The sequence below is a fragment of the Sinocyclocheilus rhinocerous genome, unplaced genomic scaffold (genome assembly GCF_001515625.1).
Source record: "Sinocyclocheilus rhinocerous isolate Xijiao unplaced genomic scaffold, SAMN03320098_v1.1 scaffold1150, whole genome shotgun sequence".
NCBI lineage: Eukaryota > Metazoa > Chordata > Actinopteri > Cypriniformes > Cyprinidae > Sinocyclocheilus > Sinocyclocheilus rhinocerous.
This window is the reverse complement of record NW_015666491.1, coordinates 113,081-129,883: the sequence shown is the minus strand read 5'-3', so window position 1 is coordinate 129,883 and position 16,803 is coordinate 113,081. Positions and strand designations below refer to the sequence as shown.

General features: G+C 41.8%; 1 protein-coding gene across 1 annotated transcript in view; it reads right to left on the bottom strand.

Moving 5' to 3' along the window:
* LOC107732449 (BMP/retinoic acid-inducible neural-specific protein 3-like) overlaps positions 1-16,803 on the bottom strand; it is a 48,997-nt gene that overhangs the window by 19,169 nt on the left and 13,025 nt on the right. The window contains exons 4-7 of the mRNA XM_016543788.1: positions 7,375-7,565; positions 5,294-5,484; positions 1,361-1,466; positions 977-1,213 (exon numbers count right to left, since the gene is read on the bottom strand). Of these exons, the coding sequence (XP_016399274.1) occupies positions 977-1,213; positions 1,361-1,466; positions 5,294-5,484; positions 7,375-7,565 (725 nt within the window). The remainder of the gene's footprint in view (positions 1-976; positions 1,214-1,360; positions 1,467-5,293; positions 5,485-7,374; positions 7,566-16,803) is intronic.

Sequence of the window (16,803 nt, the reverse complement as noted above, 5' to 3'; positions counted from 1 at the left end):
GTCTGTGTGTGAAGACCGTAGCGCAAATCCGTGTATGAATGTTCCGAAGTGAAATAAACTTCAAAGGAATAAAGTTGGATGGAATTGAATTGAATTAAAGTTGAATAAACTTCAACTTTACTGTTCAGTGCACTGATGTCAGACTCATTTTGAATAGTTTGTTAAATTGTTAAATGCCCTGCCTCCATCATTACATATCTTTGTCACGTCATTATAAGTGTTTGATCACCACATTTGAGTGATCATTGCAAAAAATGTGTTTATGGATATATATTCTGTTTATTTATATACTGTATTCTATAGTACCAGTCAAATGTTTGGACACACGAATGGGAAAGTGTCCAAACTTTTGACTGGTACTGTACTATAATATACACAAAGAATATCGGCCGATATATCGATATCAGCCTTTTTTTTTACTCCCAAATATCGGTATCGGCCCCAAAAAAACCATATCGGTCGGGCTCTAGTAAGTACTGAAGTGGAGGTTTTTGGCTCAGTGCAGGGGAAAAATAAATAAATAAAATAAAAACTAATTTTGAGAAAATGGCCTTTAAAGAAATGTACTGTAATTGAAATCTGCAGTTGCAAATAGGTAAGATTTAATAAAATAAACACTTCAATTTGTATTTTGGATGTTTTCTTTCCACTAGTCTGGAAAAAGATTTGTTATAGAAGCAAAATAGCCTGAAATCTCAAAACCTGACTAGTACGTGAAAAAATGGTTTTGCCTGTAGTGTTAGTTAGTTAAGAGAGTTAAATGATTTAAGTTTGTCCATCTTCAGCAATGAATGAACAGTATTAAATACATAACTACATAACTTTCTAAACTACTATAATAACTAATAATAATTATACAATAAAATTCCAAAATAGGCTATAAATGAATGGTGATTGAGATGTTTCTTTAGAAGGGTACATGAATAATAAAAAGTAAAAGTGTTCAGCTGAAATATGATTTAATTCACTCTCCTACCTGAATCTTCAAACTCTTTGTAGGTAAGAGCCCATGATTCAGAGATTCGCAAAAGGCTTTCCTCCATTGCCTGAATATCCATGTAGGGGCAGTTGCATTCTGGGAACTTAGGGTCACATTTGCACCAGCAGTCATTGTCTCGACAGACAAAAGATCCCTCTCCATTGCAGGCAATGTAACTAAGAGCAGCTTGGACGAACGTGTCTCTGAGATAATCTGGCAAAATGACCTGCAAGCCTTCAGTTACAGAGAAAAGAAAGATTGCTTTAAGAATACTGGGTTACCTGAATAAAGTGGTGTGATAATGAGCCTTTTGTGTTTCACATAAAAAAAATGCCCATCACAGCATCAAAACTTGACATACTAGATTCGAACATTTTATACCTTGCAAATGGACTTTGTTCTCGGGACTCTGAACCAGCACAGAACTGACCGAATCAAGGTTGTCATAGTTACTGCAGCCGAGAGGGCCAGTCCTCGTTTCAGTTACCTGGGAAACAAAATTCAGACCACAAAATTATTAGTTTCACCATACGGTTAAAGTACCATAGTATTTTACATGGAAAACAGCGTGTAACAAACTCTTTTCCCATGTTTTCCTTGTTAAAAGGGATAATAAGCAGCCTGGCTGTGAACAGATGCAATATAAGAACTTCCTGTGTTGGTGTGAGTCACTTGTCCCAGACATGGTGCTAATGGTGGTGGTCCTTTCACAGATAATCACTTACTATTCTTCTCATCTTATTGAAAGAGCCGAGCAGGCTGTTGCACATTGTTTTTTCCTCTGCTCCGTTATGAAATGTATTTAATTGATTAGCTTCCGTATTCTTTCACACCCACAAAGAAAACAGAAGTCCATTCTCTCTACAATGCAGAATGTTGTCTAACTTTAGCAGAGAGTACTTAATGATGGTCAGACTCTGTGTAGCCATATTGACTCAGGCATCTCAATTGACCTTTACTGCAAGCTAGCCCCACTATTATCCGCATTTGCAATCAGAGATCACACTTGATTTTTTCCTTCTCTTTTCTAGTCATCCTTCTCTCCTCATGACACGGAGAAGCACGCATAATTGATTCACACTTTTCTCTCTTATGGTGCCAGTGAACCTTCATCAATTCAGTGATCTCTTTCGATTCGGCCTGTCAGACAATATCTTTTCCAGGCTGACAGTTAGATAAGGTAAGACAAGGTTGTCTTCTGCCACTCCATCACAAACCCACTGAAGAGTCCAACACTGGTAACAGGGAACTCTGCAGCATGAAGATTTGCACTATATGGGTGTTTTGCTTCTTTTTTTTTTCAATCTTGACCTTCAATGTTGCAGTTTATTATTATAATTTTTTGTTATCCTGGATAAAATTATTTTATTCAGCAGGGACACATTAAATTGGTCAATTTTATTTGAAATAAATGCTGTTCTTTTGAGCTTTCTATTCATCAAAGAATCCTGAAAAGAGAATGCACCATGTTTTCCACAAAAATATTAAATAGCGCAGCTGTTTTAAACTGTGATAATAATAAGAAATGTTTCTTTAGCACCAGATCTGTATATTAGAATGATTTCTGAAGGATCATGTGATACTGAAGACTGAAGTAATGGCTGCTGAAAATTCAGCTATGCCATCAAAGGAATAAATTGCATTTTAAAATATACTAAACTAGAAAGCAGTAATTTAAAATTGTACTAATATATTTTACAGTATTACGGTTTTTAAGTTTTGAACAGTAGTTTGTTTGTTTTTTTCCTCAAGATGCAGTTTTAAGCAAGCAAATAAATAATTATATAGAAAGAAATATATAGACAACTAGTTTTCCATCCTGACCCATCCCTAGTTACCACAGAACATATGGCCTGAATCCCTGGCTTGAGCAAAAGCTTGAACTGCAATAAAACACTAAGCTTAGCTCAGCAGCAATTTATTTTTTATAACGACCATACCTGATGCAATCAGATGATACATCTATATGCTTTATTATTTAATGCACCATATGATGTGCCATATGGTAAAGGGCTACTGATTGATGAACAAGTGGAGCATGATATTAGATTTCCTTTACAGACAACAACTGTTATTCACAGCAAATACTTTACATGTCACAAAATTATAGGCCACCTGGACTTGCGTGATCCTCTGATGTTCGGCTTAATGTGAAACATCAACAGTCTGCTGTTGATTCTCACTCTGCATAGTGAGCAGCTATTATGGATCAGTCAAATATCTCAATTATAGCCTGAAAACAATATTCTGTCAGGAGATATTAGCCACCAAGTTTGGAAGCTTTTCTCCAATTTCACAGCTGGACAAATACCTCAGCTTCAGCATTTCTTTTTGAAAGCACCATTAGACAAGTCTACACATCCAGATTTTTCATGAATGGTCTCGCACAGCCAGAGTTTTGACCTGCAGCAAAATTTTGGTCCTCAGTGCAGTTTACTTTAGTTATGAACAACTGAATGACCAATATGCTGTGTTCAAACAAACAAAAACAGACCAGAAAAAAAATTATCAAAAAAGTGGTGCGGGGGTCTCAAAGAACTGGACAGAATAGGGCATGTCAGCTGAGACTAGCATGGAGGGTTTTGCTTGAAAAATGTTACTTATAACAGAACACAACAGTCAATTCTCTGCAAAAGAGTTGGTGTTGTCTCCCTGTGGTTACAATTCTGACGCGATGTGTGTTTCCGAAGGTATCGTGGCTGTAAATTCAATTCTGGCTTGGCTTAGAGCTGATCTGGTATTGTCAAATCATGAGCAAAATGATCCCGCCGATTGTAGAATGGCTCGGGTTTTCACGCATTAGACAAACAACCTGACCAAAACCACAAAGGTGGGATGAAGCCTGACTTTGTAAAGAGCTTCGCTCCAGTGTTTTCATCTCACAGTCCCAGCACACGGCCACACTAATAAGCTTTTCCTATGAAAGGAAATAGCAAAATTTCCCCTCCACAGCGCCCAGTGGGGGGAGCTAGAAACCTCATTCTGTACTCCAGCTCTTTTTAATCTGGAATTCATATGGAGGAACGTTTGCCTCAGTCTGTCCCGTGAAATGTAGACATGGGTCAACGGCCTGTGGAAATGATGCATGTGTCAGAGGCCCCTGCTGCTTCTGCGATTCATTCTCTTGCGCTGTTGGAGCTGCACCGGCCTGCCTGGCAGGCTGCTTCCGTCACTCACAGGCTCTTTTGCTTTTCTCACCAGCAATAGACAAACACAGCCTTGACACCTGAGATCTGCCCTCCCAACTGTAATAAAACCGTCTAAGCACTGCAGCAGTTGTGTGCTGAGGGAAACCGCTGTTGTATATAATGGGATGGGGAGGGAACATCAAAGTGTGGACTGGAATATATGTGTCAAACTGTGTGCTGCTGTGACAGAGTAAATGTCTGTTTGGGGGATTTGTACAGCTTTGTGTGACCAATTTTAATGGCTGTCAGCAAAAGTGTAACAGCTACTTCAAATAGTGCATTGACTGAATCCCTAATTGTGACAAGTATGAAGCACAAAGCGTTTTGGCTATTAAAATTAGTTTGTGTTGATCTGTGAGGATAAATATTAAGAAAGTAAGGAATGGCATATGGCAAACATGATATTAAGACATTCTAAAGAAAAATATATTAAAAATGGGATGTTTTGTTCTGTGTCACCATACATTAGGCTGTCAAGGTGCAAAACAGCAAGATTGTGGAGATACACTATGTTTTTGTTGCTGTTTGATTTTTGATACTTCCCCAAATTAAAGGTTTAGTTCACACCAAAATGAAAATTCTGTCATTAATTACTCACACTCATGTTGTTCCAAGGACTGTTTTACCGATGTCCTTACTACGTTTCTGGACCTGGGAACATTACAGTTGCGTTGCTGTCTATGCGGGGTCTGAGAGCTCTCACGTTTCATCAAAAATATCTTAATTTGTGTTCCGAAAATGAACGAAGGTCTTACAGGTTTGGAACGACATGAGGGTGTGTAATTAATGACAGAATTTTCCTTTTTGGGTGAACTATCCCTTTAAGCTTTTATATATATAAACAACCACATTTTTTTATTACTCAGCATAATAGGCCATTCATAAATCTCATTCTTGAACAACATGTACAACCAGAGCTAGTTTTATTTTCTCACAATGCAGAACCTTTCATATATATCGGTGAATGGATATCTCTAGATACCCACTCACAGCATATGACACTTTTCATAGCAGGATAATGGCAACAGGGATAGTGAAAAAAAATTCACTTTGTTATACTGAACATGATTATTCTTGAGGAGTTGAAAGGAGGAAGCTGTGGGCTCTGACTTGACTAATGACATACCTTGATGGCAGTGGAAGCAATCTGGATGTGATGCAGTTTTCGCAGAGTACTCTCCCTGTCTATGAAATAGGAGGCAGCCAGCTGGTGCAGGGCCTCCAGAGTCACAGCCGTGCTGTTACTGGTGTAGTCGCTCGCCTCTGCTTTCTTACTCAACTTCCTCTTGTCCACAAATATAGTCAGAGCCTCTTCTCCTAGCGGAAACAAAAGAGACCATGCTTATTGATGTAGAAATGTTTTACTGTAAGAACTGATGTATTCTGTGCACCTGCAGAATGTATTAAGGATTCTGATGCAAGCAGTTTTATATAAGCTGATTGATAACAATTACAGTAAAAATACTGATTTTCTGATTAACCATGATCATCATTTGAACAATCTTTTATTATTTAATTATGTTAATTCTTAAGATTCCAAGATCATTTTTTTTCCCCTGACTATTTTCAGTGGCTGTGTATGTAATGTCATGTATCAAGTTTCAGTGTTTCCAGAATCGGTTTTCAGGAATGGAGACTCCTGTTGAATCTTCAGCAAAATAAATAATATTTTATCTGAGATAGAAATGCGAGTTCGCTGAACTGAATGTCTGTACCGAATGCAATCAAAATTTGAACAAACAAATTACTCTCAGTGAATCAAAAACATCTTATCCAGTGTAGCCTGATTCCCAAAACAAGTTACTCTAATCAGATGGTTATTTTAATGAATAGTTAAAAAAGACGAGTTACCGGTTTAGCACGAAACCCTGACCTTCACAATTTAATGTTAGCAGAATCAACATTATAACTGTTTTATAAATAAACTGGAATCGAATCGAGAGCATGTAAAGCAGAACTTAAAGGTAGAGTAAGTGATTTTTCAAAAACACTTTAGAAAACTGATTCGGGCCGAATCGCAAAACAAACTTGTAGCCAATCAGCAATAAGGGGCAGGTCTACTCGTGATGTGGAGGAGAGCGTGTTCAGTGCATGGGACGGACATTAGCCGAGCTGAGCGACAGAGATGGCGGATAAAAAACAAAAGAGGAAAATGTCTGCGGAACGATAAGGCAAGAAGTAGGACCCGTGTAAATATCGGATCAGCTTTCCAGCGCTGGAGAGAACTCAAGGAGCGGAGGCCTGCGATCGGACGCCGAGGTTGCATTGTTTCTTCTCAATAGGTGAGTAACACCGTGTCTACAACAGCTAAAGTCTGCCTACACTGGACGCGATCAAACGACCGTTGAAAACCATTTGAAATTTGTGTCAGCACGTCATAAACGTGCTGACACAACGGCAGCAGTTTTCTGTCGGGGATTTGTTGCGCCGCGCCGCTCACGTCCGTAGACACGGTGTAACATTGGTTTTGCTTTGTTTCACAGAACTAATCGTTGCCTGGGTTGCGTACGTATATGTGGGGCGGAGCTATCAAAATAGGGGCAAGACCCTTTTGGGGTAGGGGCGTGTTTGTTTTGGTGATTTCAAATATCAACATTGGCAACCAGAAATCCCTTACTCTGCCTTTAATCAGGAAATCTGTATCAATATCCAGCCTTATCAGGTAAAGCAGATCAGTGTGCCAGTTTATACTTATACTGTAAATGCTCTGTAACTCTCTCTGACAGTTTGTATTCCAGGCAGATCTGCTGCAAAGCCAAGACTTGCATCTCCATTTTCATGCTCTAACCTTGCACAATATTGCTTGTTTTCCAGAACAGTGAAGGCCACATCAGTTGTTTACAGCCTATACTTTTGCATTGCTTGAAGTAACTTGTAAGCACAGGCTGCTCCGAGTTTGAGAACTGAGCGAAATAATGCTTGTGGATTTCTGAAAGGCAACCCATCCTGGACATGTTGCCATCTGTTTACACCTGCCTCCCCCTTACAACCACACAGTGGAACAAGTAATACATTATGCGGCAAAGCATGTCACAAGTGATTTTCCTTGGCTTGATAGAGTGGAAATTGAGATGTAAATATGCATGAGATATATCTGTTTCTTCTGCATAAACAACACAAGTTGGTTTTCAAGTTCGCTCACAGTAGGTATTATGACCTTTGTGCAAAACCACCATGAGGATGTTTCACAGGAATATATTTTTCTACCTCCTAGTGTAGCTGACAGTAGAAAATGGGTCCCATATTTCTTGATCAGGTTGTCAGTAATTAGCTGGGCAGTGGGCCTTCGTCCCAGGAATCGAATGTTTCTTATAAATTCCGGGGTGAGAGGCAAAGGGGAGTTCAGGAAATCCCGTCGCTCTACAGCCAAGTTATTCACTTTCCACCGGCCAAATTCCCTGCATGAGAAAAACAGAGACAGTAAACAGGCCTGTCCCTAATGATCTGTTTTCATTAACATTTCTCAACTGATTTGGACATGATAGAAGGAGGCCTGCGGGGCAACCAACGCTCCTGCCAAGCTACATCTCTAGCCTCAGGTTCTCAGAGCATGTTTCATTTGGGGGATGAATACCATGCGTAGGGTGCCGCCTTCGAATGTGCAGCTGACAGGTGCTATGCTCAATAAACACTTTGTGACAGAAATCTGCCCCTACAGAAAGACTCATAGAAGTCCGCCCTGTGGTGACAACCAATACCTTTCATAAAAGTGGGGAGGAGAACGAAAGCTAAATGGAAAAAAAATATATATATACCACCACAAAGCCCTGAAATCCTTCAAGGATAAAAACAGAGAAACAATGCTCCAGGCTTTGGTGACTCGTGCATTTTTGCAATTTTTGCTCCTCCTAGGCTTCCTCCACAGCACCACATGACATATAGTTGACAATATATCATACATATGAAAAAATATACCCCCTGGTAAGGGGCATAACATTTCCATCACACGCTGAGGTATTCAGCCAATCACAACGCATAAGATAGCTGGCCAATCAGAGCACACCGCACTTTTCAGAACGATGAGCTTTGTAAAAATCATGCGTTTCAGAAAGGCAACAATAATGTACAGTATGTGCAAAATAATGTGTTTTTTTAACCTGAAACATGTTGCATTACACCAAATACACAAAATAATGTTCTTTTTAGCAACTTCATATGACCCCTTTAAATATCAATATATTATTTTTATTAAATTATATGCAACAGATAAGGATTTATTTTTTTTGGACTAATTTTCCAAATAATGTATAGCCCTACAAAGCTATTATTATCAGACGGGCAGATTTAGTGAATTGGGGCCCCAGGCAAAATATAGGAATGGGGTCCTATACATTTGCATTCATTTTTCTAAATCAACCTTGAGGTTCCTTTTTTTGTTGTGATGCTTTTTGCTGCACAATTGTGCCCCATAGTTGCTTCCAATGTTTCTAAATGTTTCATGTACATGTTATAATGGCTTTCTTTCATGTTGTAGACCACAAAATAGCAATTGATTTACAGGTGAGATACGGGTTTTCACAAAAACTAAATAAATTATGAAATAATAAACCTCACAACTGAGCCTTTAAACCATTTTTTAAGAAAAGGGATGAGTCAGTATACTTTATTATATTAATTTAAAACGGGGTTATATGGGTGGATTTTCGCCTTGATCTGAACAAAAACTGCAGACGGGATTATTGAAAATGCACATTCATTCCCTGCAAGTAGGAGGCACTTTTGAAACGTCAGAAATATAGCAGTTTCCCCAGTCTTTTTTTTCAGATAAAATGAAAATGCCATCGAAACGTTTCTGAAGACAGTCGGTTCCCTTCAGAGATTCATTCATATATAAAAACTTGAATCAGTGAGAATGAAAAAAAGTGTGAAGAAATATAGCCTATGTTGACGAGGAAATCTGATGATGAGTTACCAACGTAAAGGGCTGTCTAATTCTAAACTTTAAAATACATTTATTTTTAGTAATTTTACCTACAAATTTAAAACTTTAGCTGGGTATCTTTAATGTATAGACATACAATAGAGCACCGAGTCACCCTTTAAAGTAGAAATAAATTGTTAGAAAAATAGCATGTGGGCTTATAAACTTGAACTGGGTAGTTGACATAAACACCGCCTAGTAGACCAATGGATCTTCCTTAAAACAAAATACTAAAAGCATTTGTGCCATTTATTGCAAGATGAGTAGCTGATGAAGCAATTAAAATACTTTTTAATTAGCCCCGACATAAACTATTTTGTTTCTTAAGCAAAGGTCAAGACTAATGCTCTTCTTTGTCTCACCAGCAGCAACTCACAATGCATACAAAAATAACAAATTTAATTCATGCAGTAACAGGCAATTAAGTATTCAGGCCTTTTCTCTCTATAATTCTTTCAACCCCCGGTCCTTATTTTAAGCTCTGCATTATGCAATTATGCATATGCTAAAATAGGTACATGTGTATTTATGAATTGTGTTTTGAATTTACGAATCGGATTTTGTAAATGTAAATTGTGCTGTGCTGTGCATTTATGAATTTTGTTTTATAAATGTATTATTTTTGAGGCCGGTCTGGCTCCATACATGCCTCTACAAAAGGCATTGGCACAATCTCACACTCAATACATCTCAAAACACCCTCCAATCACTGCACGCCTCTCTTCTATAAGAGCCTGTCCTCTCAGTTAGCCGAGAAATAGTGAGTAACCTCATGCACAGGTGATGGATGGAGCTGGGGTGGCCTTCTGAAAGGGGATCTATCACATTAAATCAGGAGTAATGACAGAGGCCTCCCGACCCAGATGTTTGATTGATTCATTCCAGCAAACGCCCTTAATTCCATCTGCTGTTTTGCAATTCATAAGGGGCAAAAGTGATAGAATTATGTCAAAATTATGTCACAAAAACACACATTATTAATGTATGGTCGAAGCTGTTGTTGGATTTATGTCAGAATATAATTTTCGGTAATTTCATAAGCTATACCCTCAGCTGCTGTAAAACACAGTAATATTGCATTTGGCATGTGCTATACCAACAACTGGGATGATGACTGCTTACTTGAAGTTAGATGATCTATCTCAATTTCAAGCCACTTTTTAAACTGGACAGTTCTTTGGGAGCTGTGATGAGCTAGTCTTCAAGAGTTCAAAGGTTCCCCACAAAGAGGAAAGTAAAGACGGAAAATCCTCCCTGTCATTCTTTTTCCCGTCACAGCTGAGCACGATAAGCTTGGATTGTCTTATCAGGTGAGGCTTTGTGTGAGAGCAGTTTAAAGGCTTCTCTAGGAAGCACTCTATGGGACTTCTGCTGTGCTATATGAAATGCTCATTACGACCGTAATCATCATCAGTCTTCACAACAGCACTGAATGTGCACTGAAACCGACTTTCTGTGCTTTGTTTCTCAGCTTTTTGTTGCAGAACAAAAAGTACTCGAGGCGTTTGTCATAAGCTTTTATCTCTGCCTTTAAGATATGTATTAAAACGATTATTTGAATATCATACAGAAGGAAGTGGCCCTAAGAAGAGAAAACTTTAAATAAGGGCAGCTGTCACCATAAAAAGAAATAGCATTTTATGAAATGACCTTTTACAAGCAATTTCAAACTGATTTTCCCACTTACATTATTAAGATTGCGAGAGAGAGAGAGAGAGAGAGAGAGAGAGAGAGAGAATTGTCTTAGTCTGTGCGCACATCAGCATCTCTGGAAACTATCCCATGGCAGTGGTTCAGTAAAGCAGGCGGTATATTTGGAGCCCGTCTTTGAATATTATGACATGGCATTTCCCCAATATTCTACAAAGTGAAATCTCCCGAATAAAAAAAGCACTATTTCCAACAAAGAGCTCATTAAAATTCTTTCAAATTCAATCAAGAAGAATGTGGAGAATTGAAGGAGGGATGAGATGGTGCACTTTCATTACCCGGACGACAGTGTTACACACCACTGTAAGTAGGAGGAGAACCACTTCTGGTAATTCATCTTCTACCTGTCATTGCGGATTATTTGAATTGAGCAATGTAACAAAGCTGTGCTTGAAGGAGAAAAAGCTATCCAATATAATATTGCCACTTTTAATCTCTCTAGGTCTGCTACATGCATACGTTGTTATTGGCAAGAAAATACACTGAAAAAGAGATTGTTTGAGTAAAAGGCTCCAGGCTGTGCAACATATTACAAAGAATCTGCATTAGCATTAAAATATGTGATCTGATCTAAGGATATCACAAACACAATATGAGCTTTTTCATAAAGAAAGCAAGCTGAATTTATCATATTTTTCATGTATTATGCACATATATCACACTCAAAAGAACAAGCAATTGATCCAAAACAACATAACTATTAGGTACTTACTTTAAAAACGTATAAATGATCTGTTTGCATGTGTTTTTTTGGAGTATCATATTGTACATTTACATTTACATCTTAGTACATTTATATTTATTTAAATAGCAGATGCTTTTAACCATATTGACTTAGAAATTAGGAATACAAGCAATTTCTCATTAGGAGGCAATAACACAAGCCTGATGTATCATATTTGATACTCACATTTTAAACCACTTGTTCTAAAAATGATGTATGTGTGAAGTAAACCAAAGTTGCTTTAGTCCAGTTAATGTTCATCTTGAAATATTACTAACAATATAAAAGTTGTTTTTGTGTTTACTTTATAAAAATCTGTAGATTTCACATCAAAAAGCCACATGTAACGACCTGAAGACGTTTTTTTTTTTATAATTACTGTATACTAAAAGGCCTTTCCCTTGCTAAAAAGTATATCAGATGACAAAAGGTGTGTAGTATATAGTGTGCAACAGGTGTTTTAGCAAAGTTTTGACCATGTTGATAATTTAGAGATCTTAGAAATGATCAAATATGAAACAATAGGCTTTATAGAGTTAACTAATAATTTTAAGTAAATGTATTCTCTGTACTGAAAATGTTAGGTTGACTTAACTTTAACTTGGCCTTTATGCTTAATTTTATTTTTAAATCACGCAATAATATGATAATCTCCTATTTTCTGTAAGAAATGTAGAGCAAAATGCTTTTTCTTTTTCTAAATCAAAAGACAACATTAAATGAATGTTGAAGCCTTCATAAAACACTCGGTACATTAAACACGACTAGAGTAATTATCAAACAAAGCAATCTTTTTAGCAGACGAACAAACTCATCTCGACATCACAAGACAACAAATAACTAAACGTGACAACTGACAACAAGATAAACAACAACTGTGTAAATAAAAGTGGCAAACTGTCAAACAATGCAACGTCTCGGTTACGTATGTAACCCTCGTTCCCTGAAGGAGGGAACGGAGACGTCACGTCCCGTCGCCACAGCTCCTGTACCACCGCTGAGCGGCCGGGTCACCGGCTCGGCTCCTCAGCGAAAACCTGAATATGCGCTGCATCTGCTGCCTACTTATACTCACGCTGTGATCAGCAGCAGCTGGATGCAATAATCGCATGCCAATGTGCATTGGCTCGTTTAGTTTACACTCGAAGTAGATTGGTCCCTCTAAGCGAGATCCCAATTCGTCGGTCATCCGACGTGACGTCGAGAGTGACCGACTGAAAGGGAACGTCTCGGTTACGTATGTAACCCTCGTTCCCTGAAGGAGGGAACGGAGACGTCACGTCCCGTCGCCACAGCTCCTGTACCACCGCTGAGCGGCCGGGTCACCGGCTCGGCTCCTCAGCGAAAACCTGAATATGCGCTGCATCTGCTGCCTACTTATACTCACGCTGTGATCAGCAGCAGCTGGATGCAATAATCGCATGCCAATGTGCATTGGCTCGTTTAGTTTACACTCGAAGTAGATTGGTCCCTCTAAGCGAGATCCCAATTCGTCGGTCATCCGACGTGACGTCGAGAGTGACCGACTGAAAGGGAACGTCTCGGTTACGTATGTAACCCTCGTTCCCTGAAGGAGGGAACGGAGACGTCACGTCCCGTCGCCACAGCTCCTGTACCACCGCTGAGCGGCCGGGTCACCGGCTCGGCTCCTCAGCGAAAACCTGAATATGCGCTGCATCTGCTGCCTACTTATACTCACGCTGTGATCAGCAGCAGCTGGATGCAATAATCGCATGCCAATGTGCATTGGCTCGTTTAGTTTACACTCGAAGTAGATTGGTCCCTCTAAGCGAGATCCCAATTCGTCGGTCATCCGACGTGACGTCGAGAGTGACCGACTGAAAGGGAACGTCTCGGTTACGTATGTAACCCTCGTTCCCTGAAGGAGGGAACGGAGACGTCACGTCCCGTCGCCACAGCTCCTGTACCACCGCTGAGCGGCCGGGTCACCGGCTCGGCTCCTCAGCGAAAACCTGAATATGCGCTGCATCTGCTGCCTACTTATACTCACGCTGTGATCAGCAGCAGCTGGATGCAATAATCGCATGCCAATGTGCATTGGCTCGTTTAGTTTACACTCGAAGTAGATTGGTCCCTCTAAGCGAGATCCCAATTCGTCGGTCATCCGACGTGACGTCGAGAGTGACCGACTGAAAGGGAACGTCTCGGTTACGTATGTAACCCTCGTTCCCTGAAGGAGGGAACGGAGACGTCACGTCCCGTCGCCACAGCTCCTGTACCACCGCTGAGCGGCCGGGTCACCGGCTCGGCTCCTCAGCGAAAACCTGAATATGCGCTGCATCTGCTGCCTACTTATACTCACGCTGTGATCAGCAGCAGCTGGATGCAATAATCGCATGCCAATGTGCATTGGCTCGTTTAGTTTACACTCGAAGTAGATTGGTCCCTCTAAGCGAGATCCCAATTCGTCGGTCATCCGACGTGACGTCGAGAGTGACCGACTGAAAGGGAACGTCTCGGTTACGTATGTAACCCTCGTTCCCTGAAGGAGGGAACGGAGACGTCACGTCCCGTCGCCACAGCTCCTGTACCACCGCTGAGCGGCCGGGTCACCGGCTCGGCTCCTCAGCGAAAACCTGAATATGCGCTGCATCTGCTGCCTACTTATACTCACGCTGTGATCAGCAGCAGCTGGATGCAATAATCGCATGCCAATGTGCATTGGCTCGTTTAGTTTACACTCGAAGTAGATTGGTCCCTCTAAGCGAGATCCCAATTCGTCGGTCATCCGACGTGACGTCGAGAGTGACCGACTGAAAGGGAACGTCTCGGTTACGTATGTAACCCTCGTTCCCTGAAGGAGGGAACGGAGACGTCACGTCCCGTCGCCACAGCTCCTGTACCACCGCTGAGCGGCCGGGTCACCGGCTCGGCTCCTCAGCGAAAACCTGAATATGCGCTGCATCTGCTGCCTACTTATACTCACGCTGTGATCAGCAGCAGCTGGATGCAATAATCGCATGCCAATGTGCATTGGCTCGTTTAGTTTACACTCGAAGTAGATTGGTCCCTCTAAGCGAGATCCCAATTCGTCGGTCATCCGACGTGACGTCGAGAGTGACCGACTGAAAGGGAACGTCTCGGTTACGTATGTAACCCTCGTTCCCTGAAGGAGGGAACGGAGACGTCACGTCCCGTCGCCACAGCTCCTGTACCACCGCTGAGCGGCCGGGTCACCGGCTCGGCTCCTCAGCGAAAACCTGAATATGCGCTGCATCTGCTGCCTACTTATACTCACGCTGTGATCAGCAGCAGCTGGATGCAATAATCGCATGCCAATGTGCATTGGCTCGTTTAGTTTACACTCGAAGTAGATTGGTCCCTCTAAGCGAGATCCCAATTCGTCGGTCATCCGACGTGACGTCGAGAGTGACCGACTGAAAGGGAACGTCTCGGTTACGTATGTAACCCTCGTTCCCTGAAGGAGGGAACGGAGACGTCACGTCCCGTCGCCACAGCTCCTGTACCACCGCTGAGCGGCCGGGTCACCGGCTCGGCTCCTCAGCGAAAACCTGAATATGCGCTGCATCTGCTGCCTACTTATACTCACGCTGTGATCAGCAGCAGCTGGATGCAATAATCGCATGCCAATGTGCATTGGCTCGTTTAGTTTACACTCGAAGTAGATTGGTCCCTCTAAGCGAGATCCCAATTCGTCGGTCATCCGACGTGACGTCGAGAGTGACCGACTGAAAGGGAACGTCTCGGTTACGTATGTAACCCTCGTTCCCTGAAGGAGGGAACGGAGACGTCACGTCCCGTCGCCACAGCTCCTGTACCACCGCTGAGCGGCCGGGTCACCGGCTCGGCTCCTCAGCGAAAACCTGAATATGCGCTGCATCTGCTGCCTACTTATACTCACGCTGTGATCAGCAGCAGCTGGATGCAATAATCGCATGCCAATGTGCATTGGCTCGTTTAGTTTACACTCGAAGTAGATTGGTCCCTCTAAGCGAGATCCCAATTCGTCGGTCATCCGACGTGACGTCGAGAGTGACCGACTGAAAGGGAACGTCTCGGTTACGTATGTAACCCTCGTTCCCTGAAGGAGGGAACGGAGACGTCACGTCCCGTCGCCACAGCTCCTGTACCACCGCTGAGCGGCCGGGTCACCGGCTCGGCTCCTCAGCGAAAACCTGAATATGCGCTGCATCTGCTGCCTACTTATACTCACGCTGTGATCAGCAGCAGCTGGATGCAATAATCGCATGCCAATGTGCATTGGCTCGTTTAGTTTACACTCGAAGTAGATTGGTCCCTCTAAGCGAGATCCCAATTCGTCGGTCATCCGACGTGACGTCGAGAGTGACCGACTGAAAGGGAACGTCTCGGTTACGTATGTAACCCTCGTTCCCTGAAGGAGGGAACGGAGACGTCACGTCCCGTCGCCACAGCTCCTGTACCACCGCTGAGCGGCCGGGTCACCGGCTCGGCTCCTCAGCGAAAACCTGAATATGCGCTGCATCTGCTGCCTACTTATACTCACGCTGTGATCAGCAGCAGCTGGATGCAATAATCGCATGCCAATGTGCATTGGCTCGTTTAGTTTACACTCGAAGTAGATTGGTCCCTCTAAGCGAGATCCCAATTCGTCGGTCATCCGACGTGACGTCGAGAGTGACCGACTGAAAGGGAACGTCTCGGTTACGTATGTAACCCTCGTTCCCTGAAGGAGGGAACGGAGACGTCACGTCCCGTCGCCACAGCTCCTGTACCACCGCTGAGCGGCCGGGTCACCGGCTCGGCTCCTCAGCGAAAACCTGAATATGCGCTGCATCTGCTGCCTACTTATACTCACGCTGTGATCAGCAGCAGCTGGATGCAATAATCGCATGCCAATGTGCATTGGCTCGTTTAGTTTACACTCGAAGTAGATTGGTCCCTCTAAGCGAGATCCCAATTCGTCGGTCATCCGACGTGACGTCGAGAGTGACCGACTGAAAGGGAACTGTAATTATTCAAGGCCCAGTGAATATTGGGAAAGAGGTGAATGGGACTGAACTGGAACAATTTTAGGCTAGCCTACTTGAGCAAGAAAGTATATCATAATAGGAAGTCTACATTTAGATGTTTTACTTGGTCCTATATAAGTTGTTACAAATAATATAATATAATATAATATAATATAATATAATATAATATGCCTTAAAACTTTTAGGAGCTTATAATCAGTCTGTCTGTTTAATAAGAAATTGCTATATTTAAAGGGGTCATATGATGCGATTTCAAGTTTTCCTTTCTCTTTGGAGTGTTACAAGCT